The sequence below is a fragment of the Trachemys scripta genome, chromosome 4 (genome assembly GCF_013100865.1).
Source record: "Trachemys scripta elegans isolate TJP31775 chromosome 4, CAS_Tse_1.0, whole genome shotgun sequence".
Classification (NCBI taxonomy): Eukaryota; Metazoa; Chordata; order Testudines; family Emydidae; genus Trachemys; species Trachemys scripta.
The window spans coordinates 39484371-39503684 of NC_048301.1; the positions used below are offsets into that span (position 1 = coordinate 39484371).

A 19314-nucleotide genomic window follows, 5' to 3' on the forward strand; every position below is an offset into this window, starting at 1 on the left:
GAACTGGGATTGTTTAGTCTCCAGAAGAGAAGAATGAGGGGGGATTTGATAGCAGCCTTCAACTACCTGAAGCGGGGTTCCAAAGAGGATGGAGCTCGGCTGTTCTCAGTGGTGGCAGATGACAGAACAAGGAGCAATAGTCTCAAGTTGCAGTCGGGGAGGTCCAGGTTGGATATTAGGAAACACTATTTCAGTAGGAGGGTGGTGAAGCACTGGAATGCGTTACCTAGGGAGGTGGTGGAGTCTCCTTCCTTGGAGGTTTTTAAGGTCCGGCTTGACAAAGCCCTGGCTGGGATGATTTAGTTGGGAATTGGTCCTGCTTTGAGCAGGGGGTTGGACTAGATGACCTCTTGAGGTCCCTTCCAACCCTGATATTCTATGATTCTATGATTCTAACGAAGACTTTTCAGTATCTGACATTTATGATTCTACCACACACACACACTCTGTTATTTTAACTTCCCTCGTATCTTTGTACATCTAGGCTTCAGCTGAGATTAAAAGCACTAAAAAACCTGTTCTCACGGTATCGCCAGCACTTCTGGAAGCCGACCCTAACAGAAATCTGATGAGAAAACCTGTTCTCAGAAGATTTCAGCCCAAATCTGCAAACCCAAGAGGTTTGGACAGTCTGCATAATCATTGAAACATTTGAAGTTTTTCCCAAACAAACCTCAAAATGTGTGTTGAGTCAACCAGCACTGAAAAAAGATCCCTCCTTCTAGCTGTGCTGGAGACAGAGCGAGGGCTGCAATACTTACTCCACGTAGAAAGTGATTTTCTTGCACTTCTTATTACCTGTAATTTTACAGCATTTCAGTTTATTGCATACATAATGGGCAGATGTGCGTTGTCATTAAACTGCTTTTCGAAAATGTTGCAATAAAGATAATAAAGCGGAAGCTGTAGCCCTATGTTTAACATCAGCATAACCAGCAGCAGGTGTACTGCCATTTGCAAGCAGCACGCAGACATGCAGGTAATGAACCATTGGTTGTCCCGGGGCTAATCACCAAGTCATGAGCAAAGCGAAACAGGAAAAGACTCTGAGTGCAATCCCAGGGAGGAGAACTGGAACTGGAGGCCCACCTGGAATGGACCCTGGGTGCAGCTCTGGGAGGGAGAAGAACTAGAACTGGATTTCTATGTTCATGTGGAACACACTTTGGGTTCAGCTCCGGGGAGGAGGAGAAGAGCTGGAACAGGATTTCTGGGTCTACCTGGAATGATGGACTCTGAGTACACCTATGCCAGTGCTTACCAATTGATATCAAAGGATTACAACCCAAATCTCAATGCCCCTTATTTCAGTCCTAAATTGATATTGGTGTCGCATAAGCCTGAAGGCTTTCATTTGATTAGTGTACATTTATTAGAGAAGAAATGCCCAATCAAGAGAATTAAGTCAGAAAGTGTTGTCTAAGCCAAAAGGACAAAGAGATGAATCCCGCCTCCTCATTGTCACCTGCTGGCTCTATTATTCTGATTTTGGGATTTTGTTCTACATTATGCCCCTCAATGGGTGTAGGTGGGAGGAAAGGAATACAAAGAGCTTTCTGGGTGACAACAGTAATGGGTTGCACTGCTCTGAGCTGGTGGCATTTTTACTGCAGCCAGAGAATTTGGCTAATCTGAATACAATGCACATTCCCGGCTCTCCTCTAATGCCAGGGTTTTGTTTTTAGAAAAGTTTGAAGGCTGAGAAAGGTGCTCTCTCATCAGAACAGAGAAGCGCCTCATCCTCCATAAGATAGATCTCTGCCTCCATCCCTAGCGCATTCTCAGCCCAGCTAATATAAAAATTGTGTTCACCTAGTGTTGCAACTGATGTCAAACTCTTAACAAATTAGAAACTGAATGACACAGCAAAGGAAAGAAGTTTTAGTGTGTTTGCGCCAGTCCATCCCGTACCAACCCTCCTCCTCTTCCAACTGCACCCGCCCCACCCGTCCCGCATCACCTCTCCTCTTCCACTCACTGGTATGTTTGCTCCAGCCCATCCACCTATTCCCCACAGGGCTTCCCTTAGGGCTTTTACTCTTTCGGCTGTGACAGACATTTGGGGTTGGGGGTAAAAAGCCATTTCACATGGAATGGGAGGAAATATGCTATCCTTTTAATCTGAGGAGTTCCTTGAGTCAGTTTTAGTAGAGTCTGCTCTGATGTCATGCAGGAGAAACAGTTCCACAAGCTGGCCTGACACTGTGTCAGGACAAAAGTGTTTGGAACCAAGTGCTGAGAGAGAGAAAGAGAGAGAGAAGCTGCACTAGAACCTGGTGCTACCACTGCCCCTTGAGCATATGGATATCAAAAAGACCAGAGGTTACCCAGGGGTACATTTTCCACTACTGCCCTGTCCTGAGACCCCAAAACCTAGAGAGCTCTGGCCCAAACCTTGGATGTTCACCGTGCTCAGTGACCAGCCTTGCATCACCAAAATCCCCACTTCACTCCTGACATCTGCTCTTCCTCTCATGGAGATCAGAAATAGTCTTTCCCTTGACTAGTCTGTTTGGCTTCACTAAATCCTGCCTTTGGCTGTATATACTCTCTGCAGCTCCAAATAGGGTGGAGCAGAGCTCTGGTGGCCACACACCTCCCCCAGCTACACGCACAACACTCCACTCAAAGTCTTGTTCCGATTAGGAATTCCTGTATCCTTTGCCCCCCCTTGCTCTTTCCCTCCCTTCTCTCTTTATTTGCATGCATTCACTCTGTATAAACATGATTTTGAAGCTGACTTGTAGGTACAGCAACACGCCCAAGGCATGCTGAGCACTGGATTCGCAACACTGAATCCCAGCTCTCAGTAACCTCATGCTAAGGATAAAGCCAGCCCCCTCCGGGGGCAATAGGAACCTCCTCTTTTGTTACTGTGTCTTAGAAACTGTAAGGCTGTTCTGAGGGTCCCAATCCTGCAAGTCAAGGGAATTTAGGAGTGCTCAGCACCTTGAAAGTGGCATTCAGCACCTCACAGGATCCTTCCTTTTGCGATGGGCCCACAGCAAAGCAGCTACAGTTCTAGTTTCTATGTATCTAGGTGTTTATGCCACACTCCTCACTGTGGTAACTGAGCTGTGTGGCACTGTCAAACTCCAGTCTGCCTCTTTCTCCAGAGCAGGGACAGATGCCTCCAGCTCCTACAGTACATAAAGCATATTTCATCACAACAGAAATTCACCTAGCATCAAGAGGCATGTTATCACGTTGATAAACCAACTGAGCACCCCTTTGTGACTCTGCCTCAGCCAGGAATTGAGTAGTGTCACAGGGCAACGGCCCATTTCTGAGGAGTCAGAGCCTAGTCTGCCAGTCCTTATGAAGTAACTGGGTGCCCTAGGTAACCAATTAATGATTAATTAGTACCTAATAGAGGTTATCCAAGCTCAGGTGGGAGGTACTTACTTACATGACCCCCACAGCATCTGAGTATCTAGCTAACTTTAATAGATTTATCCTCACAACACCCCTGTGAGGTGGAGACGTGCTATTATCCCCACTTAACAAATGGGGATGTGAGGCACAGACTAAGTGTCTTGCCCAGGGTCATAGGTTTTTGTTGGTGGAGGAGGAATTAAACCAATGCTCCCATTGCCTAAGCTAGTACTCTAACTATTGGGCTTTCCGTCCTCTCTGCCAATGACTGCTGAATCTCTAAAGGTTCAGAGATTCATCCAAAAGTTTAAATGCTTATTGCAATCCCTTCACTCCACAGGACTCATGAGAACAGTCCTTCTTGCACATGATTTCCAGGACTAGTCTACCCAGTGGTTTGGGCTAGTTTGAGAATATCACAAGTGCAGCCTTTCCCTGGGTGTTTTGATATTTCTGATGGAAAACAGAAAACTCAGATATGTGAGACCTTAACTAAAATCAATCACACCAAAGACCCACATTGAAACATGATCTCAGACGTCAGACAGTTCAAGTTCAACATGAAGGCTGAGGTTGGTTCTTGTTTATCCAAACTGCTTTATCTTGACCCAATTTACTCTGAGGTCCTCAAGTAAAACTGAGCGGTTTCAGCGACAAATGATTCTGATAGAAGTTTTACCTGTGAAAAACCTTCAGGATTTGGTCCTCAGACAGGACTCTTATGTTCTAATTTGGCTAGTTCACCAGCATATTGCATGTGGAACAATATATATTATAGGGACTAACCCAATCTAGCCATCAGCCTTTACCCCATACTCTTTACTGGAGTTGCTGAACACAGGGGTATCCTGTCCTGGATGACAGACACACTAGAACAGAATAGGTCTTTGTCATTTCTAAGTCTAACTCCTCTATACGATCCCAGCGCCTATCCCTGGAGGATCTTTCTTTACCTTCAGCAGCCTGAAAGTGCTTTTGGGCCTGAAAGTGCTTTTGTCTAATTTTCAACTCCCTGCAGCAGTGAAGCCAACTGAATATTGTTACACTCCCTTCCCTCTCCCCAGGACTAAAGACTGACTAAAGCGAGTCAGGCTGTTCTTCCCAAGCGCATGTTTCAAATTCTGCCATCCACTGCCAGCAGTTGACGCTAGTCATTTATTTAAAGCCCAGTCCTGTCCTGGCTACATTTTGCCTTTGCTGTCCTATATATCCTGTTCACCCCAACCCTGAGGCAGCTCCCCAGTTCCTGTGCTCAGTAGGGAGGGTAGCAACATTGCCCTCCATGGTGCCTGAGCCACAGGCCAACTGACAGCTGGATTTACAGTCACCTTTAGGTGTCAGGGCATAAAAGTTAGTCATGTATTGGCAGTTCTATTTCTGTTTGTCATGCAGGCAAAATCATTGCGTCATGTTGCTATGTCCTGAGATCAAACAGTTGTGTCAGTATGTGATGAAGCTGTGATGTGACCTCATGATACAGATAACGTGGAGTCATCACAACATGATTCAGCCTGCAGGACTTTGTTGTGTGAACAGTTTTTCAGTTCCAGTCCCTGTGCAATCCCTTCCCTTGAGCTTCACCTTGAGCTGCAAAGTAAAACTCAGTTGAAACAGACAACTTCTGTCTGATTTGGGGTTGAAACCAACATGGCCTGCACTGTTTCCATTTATACTATTACTGCATTTCCAGACTTCTGGTCCCCCGCAGCTAACATTTCTGCAACTTATCCCCAGCCCCACACTCATCAAAAGATTTATGACCCTTAAGAGCCTCTAGGAGATACAATCAACAATATTACTGAGAACTTCATGTTTCCACAGCACTACACATGCATTCATTCATTCATCCTCTCAGACCACTCTGACGCTGGCCCAAATTTGCCTGGCTCTGCATGTCATTACACACATTTCACCCAACTATAGATTTGATGCCTACAGGTAGCTCTGGATTCTGACTCCTGCAAGCTGATGACAGGGACTTGTGGGAATCAGGAATGTCCTGCGAGTTTTGTCACAGTGTTGATCACTCCAGGGTATAACACATTGCCACAAATAAAAAGTAAGGACAAGCAGAAAGTCAGAGTTTGATCCTACCACAACAAGGAAGCAATGAATTTATGGTGTGGTGCTTCCCTGATGCAGCACCACTCAAAATGGCAGCATGCACTCGGAAGTAGGTGGGTCAGGAGAATTCTCAAACCCCTGTTCAGAAAACCCACTTCTGCAGTCATCTAACCTGGTAAAGTGTATGGGGGAAGCTTCAGGACAGACATTACGCATAGATGATATACATGACTGCCTAGGGTGCTGAATTTTTAGGGGTCCAGCCAAACAGGGTGACTTTGAGACACCTGTTCCTTTAAGGGCACACATGCAGCACTAGGAACACCAGCAGTAGCCAGGGTGAGACTGGGCACCAAACTGTGTAGTGCTGGCCTTGGAAGCTGTACCATTAAGAATAAATCTTGCATGTCTAAAGCCTAAAAATCCCAACTGCCCTGCAGGGAGAATTCTATTGATCTACAGCAGGGGTCTCAAACACGCATGCGTCCCATGGAGTTATTTGCTGCAGCCCGCCAAGCTCCCTTTCCCCCCGGAGCTATTTCCTGCAGCCACCAAGCTCCCCCCGCCTTCCCCCGGAGTTATTTCCTGTGGCCGCCAAGCTCCCCTCACTCCCTGCCTCCCTTCCTCCCCAGCGCGCTGCATCCCTGCTCCTCTGCCTACCTCCAGGCGCTTCCTGCTGCCAAACAGCTGTTTGGCAGTGCTTAGCGTTTTCCAGGAGGGAGGGGGAGGAGTGGGGAGCTGCGTGCTCAGGGGAGGAGGCGGAAAAAAGTCGGGGCAGGGGCGGGGACTTTGGGGAAGGGGTTGGAATGGGGGCGGGGAAGGGGTGGGAAGAGGCATGGTGGGGCGGGGCCTCATGGAAGTGATGGAATGGGGGCGGCACTGGGGCAGGGCGGGGCGCTTTAGTATCTTTGTATGAAAAGGTGTCAATGATGCGGCCCTTGGGCCAATGTACTAGTCCTTATGTGGCCCTCATGGTGATTTGAGTTTGAGATCCCTGATCTACAGTGAGTTCCTGTTAAAAAAAATCCTTCCACTCCTGCAGAGGTGAATTGCAAAGCCGCAGGACTGTACAGTGCTTTACACACAGTATCTAATTCATCCCCACAACCTGCACTGCAGGTGATTCAGTATTATTATCTCCAATAAAGATAGGAAAATTAAGGCACAGCGAGGGGAGTGTCTTTCCCAAGGTCACACAGGACATCCATGATTGTGCTGGGAACAGAACCCAAAGTCCTGATCCCCAGACATGTGGTCCAATCACTAGACTGTGCTACGAAGTGGGGGAGACCAGGGGGGCAAAAACGGACGAAAGCCCTACGATTCTGCCAATAATCCATTGCTGTGTCTCAGCAAGTGCATTTCAGCCACACTCCAATCCTAATAGCCAAATTTTACTGAGAAATTGATCTCAATAAAAAGTAACATCACCAAAGGGAAGTTCCATTTTCTTTGTTAAGTGGGCCTACTGCCATCAATTTTTTTTTCACTCGGCCAGCTTATTCTGAGCACGGCACCAGGCACAATACAGGGGCAAAAACAATTAATGGAACCGTCTGGGATTTGAACAGTGTATAGATCAAATGTCTTTTATTTGCTAAGCTCTGTCTCATTTGGCCTAGAATGGATGTCTCTTGGCTGCCTGCACTGGCAATAATTGTGCCTCATATATCCCCAATCAGACGCCTTAAAATGATCAGACAGAACTAGCAACAATGAGAAGAAGGTGCAGTGACATTCGTTGTACTTGAGAAATTACTGACTATCTCCTACAGATTTGCCCTTGGCACAGGTGAGTTTGGAGGCACCTTGTCACCAGTTTCAGAGTGGTAGCCATGTTAATCTGTATCAGCAAAAAGAACGAGGAGTACTTGTGGCACCTTGTAGACTAACAAATGTATTTGGGCATAAACTTTCATGGTCTATACACTAGTGTTGTGATAACTGGGCCTAAAAATTTACCCTAATTGTGAGGTCACCTGCAGAACTGTAAGAAAGTTTATTAAGTGTCTCAATAACCTATGACAACAAATGTTGATAGGAAAAGGTGCAACAGGGAGGCAGGGCTGAATTAGTCCACACAAAAAGGCCTACTGATACAATTCAAGGACTGTGTTGAGATCATGTCTGGTAAACAAGAAAAATGAGGGACCAGAAATCAATCAACCAAAACTGGTGTATCAAAAATTAGGTCTAAGTAGTGGACAAAATAATGAGGGAATGAGCTATTTCCCCCTTACTCCTTTTTGGGGTCCTTAACATCAGAGAGACTTTAAAATGGAAATTGGTGGAGGGATGGAAGCAAGCACAATGCTGGCTCACAGGAAGATCACAGAAGGGGAAGGAGAAGCTTCACCATCATGGCCACCACCCTCACCATCTCCTGGGAGTCCAGACTTACTTCATCTAATCCTGAGAGATGTCCTGACCAGACCAGACCAGACCAGAGAAAGGTACCCAGATGACATTGCTACCTCCAACAGCTTCAGCTGAATCTCAACCACCACCTGGGATGAGAGACTTTTTCTCTCCCACTTCTGTCCTGTGTCCTTTCCCTTCACTACCATATTTCTTCTCTTTCCTATCCCTTTTCTTTTGCATTCTGTCTAATTAGAGTCTGGCTTGGCCAGCCAAGACTGTATTTTCTGCATCACTGCTGTAAGCCTGTGACCAGAAAGAGGCAGCTAAATGCACTGTCCTAAACAGTCCGACAGTGCTACACGTTTGCCAGGTCTCGGGGTGGCTAATAAGACCATGTGCTGGGCCAGTGTTTTTCCAGCAGTGAGGCTACAAGTGAGAGTCAACACCAGTGACAGAAACTACATTTTCTATCTTTGCCAGGTTTTTTCTTCCCTCTTGTGTGTGTTTGCCTTGTTTTGTCTTTGAAGAAATGGGTTCGGACTTTACCTACAACAGTAATAACAACAGTCCATCTCAACTATCTTTTTCTCTTTCCCCCCAAAAGAACAGTTATTACCATCAAAGAGACTGTAAAATAAGTGGTGTTTCCTTCTAAAAACTCTCTACAGTTAAAGTGAAAGGGAACAAGGGATACTTTACATGTCAAATACTTTAATCCTTTCCCGTCTTCTTTGTATATCTTTAATAAAAGGTTAAACAGATGTTTAATGGTGTGTTTGCCATGGTACAAAGCAGGTTGAGGTCTCTGTATACCAAACCCTGAGGCTTGTTTAACATTGCTTAATGTTGGATAGTGACTGAGTCATGTTAACACCTTTAACTCTCTGGGTCCATTTATTCCATCTAAATTAATACAGCACTACAGTACTCCATTGGGTGGCTCTACCAGCAACTCAGCCATCAGTGCAGGCTGACGAAGGAGAGAGAGACAGACAGGGATACCTTGTCTTTCAACTAAAGCAAAAGGATCAGCAGACCCCAGCCTGCACCTGGGACTGCTACCAACAAACCACCTGGAACTCATCACACACAGCCACATTTTGTGCCCCAACGATGAAAGACAGAACTCGGAGAGGGAGAGACACTGAACTTGGGGAAAAGAGACCTCAGAACTGAGAAGAAGGATCCCCACTCCCCAGGGTATCATCAGCTCAGATGACAGTAAGATTAACTGGTCCTTTGGGCAGAGGGTGAGGGGGAACCATCTTAGAAGGAAGGCTTCCTGGTAATTTGGGTAGGGATTGGCACTATTAAATGGGAATGGAGTTTCCTTTGTACTCAAGTTGGTGAGGACCATTGGGTGGGAGAGACTCAGATTCCACTGAGCCATCAAAGCGAGGAGAAGAGTCCTTGGAGCTTGGGGGCACCATCGGAATAACCCAACTTTAAATCCAGGAGTAGCACAGTCTTGTCCCTGCTGAGCTCCTACACACGCCCAGTTTGGTAAGCAGGATCTCAAAGCACACTTGACTTACCCCGCTCACATGTTTTGCCCCAGTAGCCAGTGCCAGTGCAGTCGCAGATGAAGCGGTTCCAGCCATCCTTGCAGAGAGCATTGTTCTTACATGGGTAACTGTCGCACTGTTTGGTGCTGAGCCGGGTGCAGGAGGATTTGACCCCGGCAGCGTTCTGCACCTCCGCCAGCTGCCGGATGTTCTTGCTTCGTCCATCGATGAACAGATCCCGGATGCAGCCTACATAACCATAGTTCAGCATGGCCGTCCAGAGCTCTGTGGGGAGGATGAGGCCTGCCCGGTTCTCAGGTAGCCCACCTAGGTACATGTCCCCTTCCAGGTCCAAGATTTCACTCTCCCCACTGGCAGTGAATGGGGTGCGCCTGCTGTTCACTGATATGGTACCTGGGGCAAGAAGGAAAAGGAAACATCAGGCAACAGCTCCACTGACAGCCCAGGTCTAGTGCAGTTCCTATGGTATTTGAATGCAGGTTAAAGATGACGGTTTCAGTTGAGGAGATTGAAGATCCCCAGTAAAACACAACACAGACAGAGAAAGTTTATCCTATGCTGCCCCTCCCCACCTCTTCCCCCCAGCCACAGGCTCTAAACTCTTCAAGGCAGGGACTGTGTGTTCATGTGTGCCTCTACAGCACAGAGCACAATGTGGTCCCAATCTGATTAGGGATTCTAGGTGCTACAATAATACACATATTCAATAACACGGTCTTAATTCTCCTCCTGTCTTGCAGGAAGAGAGGGTCTTTCTTTTTTTAAAAAAAGAGCAAAAACCCAGGATTTCAGTGTTATTCAATGGGATTCACTCTGCAAGACAGGAAATCACATATAGTGCAGCTGGAATTAGAAAGCTCTGGGACTATATAGGATTAAAGTAAATACTACTACTACTAATACATAGCTCTTACATGATGCTATTCAGCAACAGACCTCAACGCATTTTACAAAGAAGGTACCATTGTCCCCATTTCGCAGATGGGAAAATGGAGACACAGAGAGGTGAAGGTGAACTCCAAAAGGGAGAGTTCTTATTATTTGTATTATAGTTGCTTCTAGGCTTCAAGCAAGATGAGAGCCCCATTGTGCAAGGCTCTGTACATACATATTTTAAGAGGCAGTGCCTGCCATGAAGAGTTTACAATCAAGCAGACAAAGGGTGGAAGGGGAAAACAGAGAAGTGTAGAGACTAACACAAGGTCATCCAATGGGTCAGTGGCAGAGATAAAAGCAGAACCCAGGTCTCTGACAGGCCAGTGCAGTGCAGTCTACTAGACCACACTGCTCCTCATTCAGGACTTCAGTTATTTTTGAGATAGGGACACCAATCCGCTTTGAACTAAGAATCAGAAACTTGTTCCATCTAGCTCTAAATCATCACGTGTGATTGCCCTGTCATTAAGATACTCTATGTCCCCAGAAGGGACTGTCTATGCTTTAAGATTAATTCCAGATCACTGCATTCTTTATCCTACACCCTTAGGAGGGGGCAGGGTAGTTTGGTTAATAGAGTTTTCTGCGAGAAAATGCAGTCACATACGTATGTCTTTCCCCCCCTTAAGCTGTAATACGCATCTTCTTGAACAGAGAGCAGAACGCAAACAGGGCATTTCATGTGTGTGATGTTCTGTATAACTTAGGGATAATGTCAGAGGCAGCAGAGTGTTTGAGGCAATAGAGGCGTTACAAATTAAAGGCTCAGAGAGAACTAGGGTTGTTTGATGAACCATGTTGTGTAAGTAAATTGCAGCACCACAGACATTTCCCCCTTATATGGCTATATATGCAAAGGCAGCATATCACAGAGCAGCAAGGTCACAGTCCCTCTCCATCTGGCTCTGCTGCCACTGTTCTTGGAAGGTTGTGTTCATGTTGTGGACAGTATACTGTATTACCAAAAAGATGGAGAGAGTCAAGAGAAGGATAGCAGAAATGATCAAGGCGCTGGAGAGTCTGACTTATGGGGAAAGGTTAAAAGATCAGATGAAACCTCTCTCGCTTGGCCACTCAGCCATAGAGGGGGAGACATAACCCAGTTTGCAAATACTGAAAAGGTGAAAGCACCAAGGAAGGAGAGGAAATACCAAGGCTAAAGGTGTAAAGCAAGGAAGAAGAGGATGAAATTAAGAAAGGAAGTATGTATCTAGGCTGAGTAATAGGCTAAGCTTCTTGACTGTGAGATGCATTAGGCTCTAGAACATGAAAGTGACAGAAGACCCCTTACATGGAACTTTTAAGACCAGTCTGGGAAAGCCACTGGAGGGACCAATCCAGCACTGGCCCTAGGGAGAAGGGACCAGATGAGCTAGTAGATCTTTTCCATCTCTAACATCTACGATTCTGGAAAGACAGAACAAACCTCTACCTCAAAAATCAGAAGGGCTCTTCTGCCTCATTTCTAACCCCTCAAAGGCCTCAACTGGGGGCCTGGGTAAGCGAGTGGGAGGGCCCAAAAAGGCAGCAACCAGTGAAGGCAGAGTCAGTATGGGAAACAGTACACTGATGCGACCAGACATCCAGTCTGCCAGTAAGGCTTTCAGAGTCAGCAGGGGTGGGATAACATGTGCTCTGTAGCTCAGAATTGGCCAAAAATGTTCTCTTGTAATGATGTGCAGCATTTCCCAGCTAGAAATGGTGACAGATTTCACGGACATTACCGGTAGGAGACTGCCCTGGGGATAGAAAGGTTACAAGATACGGGAGCGGATGCTAGGACTCCAAGTCCAAGCTGTCAGCTCTTGTCAGCGTACAGTGAAGATATAGTTTTGGTTGCGTTGGCAGTCAGCACCGACTGAAGCACACGCAGAGTCAAAGGGGACTGGAGATGCCAGAGGTTATGTGAGCAGGATAACTGCCCTGCTTCCCAGCAGCCCCCTTCCTACTCTAGTACCTAGTGGTAGGAAGAACTTGGACCTTTACAGGTGATTCTGCTTAGCTCAGCAGAGCTCAAAGCTTTTAACTCCTTGGGAGAACTGGAAGAAAGGAGAGACTCTAATGAGGACAGGGTACCTCATGCATGACACACAGAATGTCCAGTTCAATGGCTCAAATCTAGCCCAGTTTTCAGTTATTAAAGTCTAACGGTTATTGGATGATCGATGTGAAATGAGTCTGTTGTTTCTCAGTCCAGTTTCTAACAGGCAGATGTCCACGTCACAGAAAGCACAGGACCTAGCTGGAATCCTTGCTGGCAATCAGCAGAAAAGCCGGGGACTGAACAAACCATGGAGACTGAATTCCCTTCTCATCCCTAGCAGAGGCCTCCGAGGGCCTCAATGGGTCAATGCACACTAAAGGGTGACCTGGGGGAACTCTCAGTGCTGGTGCTCCTATTACCTTTTCAGAAAGGACATCAGAGGGTAGGGCTCTCAATCCAGCACTTTTCACCAGCACAAAATTCAGTTAAAAAAAGAAAAGAACAAATCTGTTCACTGTTGTTCAACAAAACACATTTAATTTGAAGTCTGTTATCTCTGATCAGGTTTCAGGCAATCAATAAACCTTTCTGCTGAGCAATAAACAGGTCAGTCCTGCAATCTGCCTCCCTGGGGAGCTCAGGTGACTTCTTCTAGGGGTAATGTCAATCTCAGCTATCATAATGCACCAAAATGTGTCCCTCTCAAGTTGGGTTTTAACAAGCTGTTTCAGCCAGGACTTTCCTTTTCATCTTTTTCTTCTTACTCGGGAGTTCTTTGTCCAAGGACCAGGTATGCTCCATGCGAGCAAACAAAACTGTAGGCAGTAATGAATGCTACTAATTGAGTTTATCCTTGCAAGTTAATTAGATTCTAGCAAATCTACAGAAATCATTTATTTATTTATGTCTTCATTTGTAAAATGCTCCTGTCGATGTCGCTAGGTGCTAATGGAATCAAATTACATACATTACAACCTAGATGGGCTCAATGTCAAACACAAAGAATCTCCTTTAAACTATCACAGAAACGACCAGCTCTTCAGACAAAGGCCTGCATAAAGAGAGAGGTTGTGCAGTGGTCCCTAAAAGTCAGCTCTTTTGAAAAATCAGGGGAAGCATATTCCCTCTGCTGAAAACACTCTGTTGCAAGCCCCAAGAAGCACAAATCTAGGACATCTATATTATGGAGATCTCAGGTCAAATCCTAGACCTAACTGCAAATGTAGGCAAAATTCCCTTTACAGCAACATATGGCCAGACATTCAACTCCTGATGATCTAGGAGAAGTTCAAGCCCAACTGTTCACATATTCACAAGGATCAAATTGTAGATATGATTATTTCACTTCCTAATTTATTTTGGAGCACAACCATGGAGTATATGTTAGCTTGCTCTACAACATCAGAAACAAAGAAAATACCTTTGGAGCCTATATAATATGGTGACAGGCATAATATTAAAAAAATATTCTGTTAGTTGAAATTCTAAAAGTGAGAAGCAGCAAAGAGGACTCAGCCAGATAAAGAAAGACTAAGAGAAGGACTTTCACTCTAAGAAACACTTTGGAAAGGGAAAGCCTAGCTAGGAATAAAGGAAGAATCCTTATTCCAACAGTGATCTGCAAGAGCATCAAAGGAAACAAGAGAATAGGGCAGAGATTGGCCAACACCTCTCTCTCCCTTGTCCCAACAAATTTTCCACTCGTTTGGAAGTTTCTCCATGTTAATTGTGTTACCTAGTCTCCCCAGGCCCTACAAAGACCCAGGAGAGGGTGATAATATTGGGTCAGATCCTGAAGTTCTTACTCAGTTTCTACTCAGCACTTATTCCCAGTGAAGTAAATGGGAGTTAGTTGGAATAAAAAACAAGTAATAAAATTCATTACGCACTTGACCTCAAGGCTTGGCCCACCAAAAGTGACCACTGTGATGATGTACGTGATTACTGAACTAGGTGCAGATTAAATAGAAAGTTAAAGAGTAAGATGCTGAAGGGCTGCTTATAAAGGCTTCTTCTGTGGGGCTATTCTAAAGTTCACGTTGAACACTTCATACACTGCTGGCCCTCTGAAATGCCTCCTATTCTGCTAGGTGAATTTCTTTAAGTAACATGAGTTCTTGCAAGAAAGCTACTCCCTTCTAGGAGTAAGAATTTTAAAGGACCAGGATTTTATGCTCCCCCACCAGAGGAGAGATGAACCTATTTAATATTTTATCTTCCTACCTGATCTGCCATCTCGCTGGATATCCACATGATACCATTCTCCATCATTGGCTTTCTTCTGGGTGGCTTTCACCTTGATGGTGCCGGAACCCATATCAAGCAGCAAGTAGAGGTTCCCATCTAGCAGCTCAACTGCAAAGAAGTCTACCTTGGTGTTCTTTTGGCTCCTGGCATCCTTCCTCTCCTGGGGCTTGCCATGGGTAAAGAGGATCAGGCCATTGGGCTCAGTGGTGCGGAAGTCGAAGGAAATGGAGCCCATCCGCTTGGTATTCCACTTAGGCAGACTGATATAGGCCTCTGGCGTCTCAAAGCTGATGGGATCCAGCGTGGCCACATTCTCACATGTGAATTTCACCTCCCCGTAGATCTTCATCTTGGTGTCACTGATCCTCGCCAAGCGAGACAGCTCCAGACGGATGTCGTTATTCTTATAAACAACCTGTCCGAGACAAAGATATACACCATACATCAATTCTGCAACCAATACAAATGCCTCCCAATCCCTACCAGGCATGGGAAAGAAGCACTCAAAAATGCTTTGGGGAGCGGGGATGAGACCTTGGGAGAATCTTACATGGTGACAGAGAGGGAGGACAGAGCTAGGATGGTGCCTGGAAACAACAATTTGTGCGCTATAAATACCATGGATCAGAACAGCAGAAGAGAACATTTACTGGAGGTCAGGGAGCACCACAATCCCACCACAGATATGCTGCCATTAAGGATCTAGTACATAATATACAATCTGTGGCTGGAACCATGATGCTTCATTTATATAGACCCCACTATAAAACACACGACAGGGTGTACCCTTAGTATTCACATACACAAGCTCTGTATGAAAATCTGTGCCACCACTGCTGTTTCTTTAGTAAGGTCAGTTAAACACTGGAGTGGGAGTGCTAAAATTTCATGTACACTACAGTTGCTAGGAAATATTGGTGAGTGTACCGTGGATCCTGAAGAGCCATAAGCTCCCCCCACAAAAGCAAACAAACAAAACTAGCCCTAACTTTTCTCTCACCGAGAAATCTTAAAACACTCTGTCAGTCACAAAACCTTACAACAGTTTTGTTCTGCTATCCCAGAAGCTGACATCCAGCCAGAGGGGGAGCTCAAGTAAACTAGAGACCCCTATTTCCAGAACCAGACAGACATAACAGAGGAAACAGAGGAAAGCCACGTTGGCTTATGGTATCAGGGAGATCAATCTGCAACAAACATAAAAGGATAACAGTAGGAGGGGCGGGCTGATAAAATTCTAAAGTAGATAAACCAGGAATAATTTTAAAAAGGAGAAATCTGTACCCACTTAGGACTTCACAGCTTTCACTAGGCTTCATGTAGTACCCCCTCGGAGCTTCATAATGGCATTCGAGATACAGCTCAGATCCTCCTGCTCCAAGAGAACAACCCCCTATCTCTTGAGCTAAAAGAGACACTTGATGGAAGATAGTGTCATAGGCCCTTAAAAACTATCAAGTAGTTCTGATTCCATCCAGTAGAGGGCAGTAGTGACACATAAATGTTGGCCACTTCCTTAAAATATTCCTAATTATAATACTCTGCACCTTCAAAGTTCTTTACAAATATTAATGAATTAATATCCAAAAGACGAATGCAATTTATTTGTTAAAAGTTTACAGATAAAATATATCCTTAGATGATGCCATCTCTAAACCTTGAATTTGATGATTGTGTTACAACCTCCATGCTCTCTGTCATTTCTGTAGACTGGCTATGTGTCATTAGGATATATGACAGTGGAGACCAAAACCTTATTTCTAATGTCAACTCTCTGTAAACCTGCTAAAAACACATTTTATGCACCAATTTTATGACACAAAAGTGACACTTGCTTCCACTTCAAAAGGCTAATACAACTATTTATGACCATTTTTACTTCTTTGTGAGCTACATGGAAGGACTTGAGGTTAGACTAGATGACCCTTGTGGTTTCTTCTAACCCTATGATTCTATGACTGAAAGGGTTGTTTTGTTTGATTAGCTTTTGTTTAAATGGGGAACGACTCAGCTTTTCTTTCACCTTAGAAATTCATGCACTGTTTTTCCTCAAAGATTCTATGGACAACTAGAGAACTAGCAGAGGTAGAACATCACAAGTGAAAGGACAGTGAAACTCAAACTATGTGAGGGGGCAAGGATTTTTAGTCAAATTGTTTGAAGTGTGTATGTGTGTGTAAAATTATTTAACTCCAGGCAAACACTTATGAGAAAAACTCTTCTGTGGAAGGTTCACAACACTTTTGACCTCCAAGGAGTACTTTGGCAAAATAAAACAACTTTCCTGATATTTCTAATGTAAAAACAAACACAAGAACAGAGTTTAAAAACAAAACAAACTCCCAGATCCCCTTTCTACATTATAAAGTAGCACACAAAAAAGGCCATATTCTCAGCCCTGCTCAATCCTATTTTTGCCAGTCTGGCAGCCCAGACTGGATGGAATCACAGTTTAACTCACCAGTTTAGGATTTGGCTTGCATAGTGGATTCCCAAAGTGGTGTGAAGCTCATAGAGCTGGCTTTAAGTCAACCACTCTTGGCCCCATCCTGGCAAGTGGTGAGGACTGTAGATAGGAGAGGGCATGGCCAGACTGCCCTGCTCTTTGGTGTTCCTGGGCTGGCACAGTACCCTGGGAGGCTGCTACCAGTCACATAACAGAGCAACCCTGAGGCTGCTCTAAATTGCACTAGAGGGAAAACTGGCCTAAGTCTCTTCCAGGGCTGAGGGACTGAAAGGTGGCTTGATGCCACTTTGGTTCCAACTTCTTGGGACCTGTGTTAAGTGTTGCTTTGCTAGAGCAGAGGATCTGGGCCACCAGTGACCCAGTATTTTTCCTGTGTAAATAATCTGTAAGAGACAAAACACTGTCATACCAGAATGTGTCAGGATGCTGAGTTCAGAACACACAGAAATCCTCCCAATTTGAGAATGAGACTCCTATCTTGTAATGGAATATCCCACTCCTGACTGCTTACCTGGACTTCCAGGTTGCCCTTATGAGATCTCAATCCTCACGTATCTCACGAGGTCTTCTGATGTCTTTGAACATGTGGCCATAAATAACTAGTTTCACCTGTCCTCTACTCATTTAATCATAGTAATGATGTCCCATTCTCTAGTGCCTTCCACCTCATGGACCCATAAAGTGAGCGTCATTATCAGCTTTAGAGACAGGGAAACTGAGTAAGAGAAAGGGTAACTTGCCCACGGTCATAGAACACAGATCTCCTGACAATGATGCTTTAGCCATAAACACATCCTTCCTCCCTGTTAATTTGCCTGATTAAGAGGAATTATGGAAAAGATCAAAAGAAATGGGACTCAATTACATCATTCAACAGGGCAACACAAGAGGAAAAGCATAAATTTTTGTTAGAAGAACAAAAAAGCTGCTGTAGAGCTGGGATACTGGTTTTGCTAGTCCACACAGCCCTGATTCCATGAGGACATGGAATCTATGCCCAGTCCCAACAAATGGGACCCTGGGACCACAAGTCATTCAAATACATAGAAGGGGACGCTGATAGTAATTTATACAAATCAGAAGCTAGGAATTGTAAAAAATTGATAAGGGAAGCTAAAGGCCACAAGGCAAATACTATGATCAGGACAATAAGAAGGAGATTTTTAAGTATATTAAGAACAAAGGAATCCTAACAATGGTATTGGTCCATTACTAGATGGAAATAGTAGAACTGTTAATAATAAAGCCAAAAAGGTAGAAGTGTTCAATAAATATTTCTGTTCTGTATGTAGGGAAAAACAGATGATATATTCATATCTTATCATGATGGTGATGATGATTGATGATGAAGATTAAATACTTTCCATTCTAACAATAACCAAGGAAGATGTTAAAGAGCAGCTACTAAAGCTAGACATTTTTAAAATCAGTAGGTCTAGATAACTTGCATCCAAGAATTTTAAAATAGTTGGCCTAGGAGTTCTCTGGACCATTAATGTTGATTTTCAATAAGTCTTGAAACACTGAAGAAGTTCCAGAGGACAGGAAGAATGCTGATGTGCCAATATTTAAAAAGTGTAAACAGGACAACTTGGGTAATAATGGGCTTGTCAGCTTGACATCAATCCCAAGCAAAATAATGGAACAGCTGATACACGACTTGATTAATAAAGAATTAAGGGGGGGTAATATAATTAATGCCAATCAACATGGGTTTATGGAAAATACATCTTGTCAAACTAACTTGATATCTTTTTTGATAAGATTACGAGTTTGGTTGATAAAAATAATAATGATGATGTAATATACTTAGACTTCTGTAAGGAGTTTGATTTGGCGTCACACATTTTAATGAAGAAACTAGAATGATAAAAAATCAAAATGGCATATACTGTATGGATTAAAAACTGTCTGACTGATAGGACTCAAAATGTAATTGTAAATGGGGAAATGTCATTGAGTGGGTGTGTTTCTAATGGGGTCTGACAGAGATTAGTTCTTGGACTTACACTATTTAACGTTTTAATCGATGACTGTGAAGAAAACAAAATTATCACTGATAAAGTTTGCAGATGAAACAAATATTAGAGGAGAAGTAAATAAGGAAGAGAACAGGGCAATCTGGACTGGTTGGTAAGCCAGGCACAAGCAACCAATATGCATTGTAATATGGCCAAATGTAAAGTCATACATCTAGGAACAAATAGGGTTACCATATTTCACAAATAAAAAAAGAGGACCCTCCACGGGGCCCTGGCCCCGTCCATTTCCCACCCCCAGCCCACCCCAACTCCGCCCCTTCCCCGCCCCAACTCCGCCCCTCCCCCCTCCCACTCCCAGACACGCGAAAAGGG

General features: G+C 44.5%; 1 protein-coding gene across 15 annotated transcripts in view; it reads right to left on the minus strand.

The window, feature by feature from the left end:
- NRXN3 (neurexin 3) overlaps nucleotides 1-19314 on the minus strand; it is a 1378693-nt gene that overhangs the window by 955278 nt on the left and 404101 nt on the right. For all 15 annotated transcript variants that reach the window (XM_034768377.1, XM_034768393.1, XM_034768389.1 and 12 more), the window contains exons 8-9: nucleotides 14470-14908; nucleotides 9336-9719 (exon numbers count right to left, since the gene is read on the minus strand). In XM_034768377.1, coding sequence (XP_034624268.1) covers nucleotides 9336-9719; nucleotides 14470-14908 — 823 coding nt within the window. The remainder of the gene's footprint in view (nucleotides 1-9335; nucleotides 9720-14469; nucleotides 14909-19314) is intronic.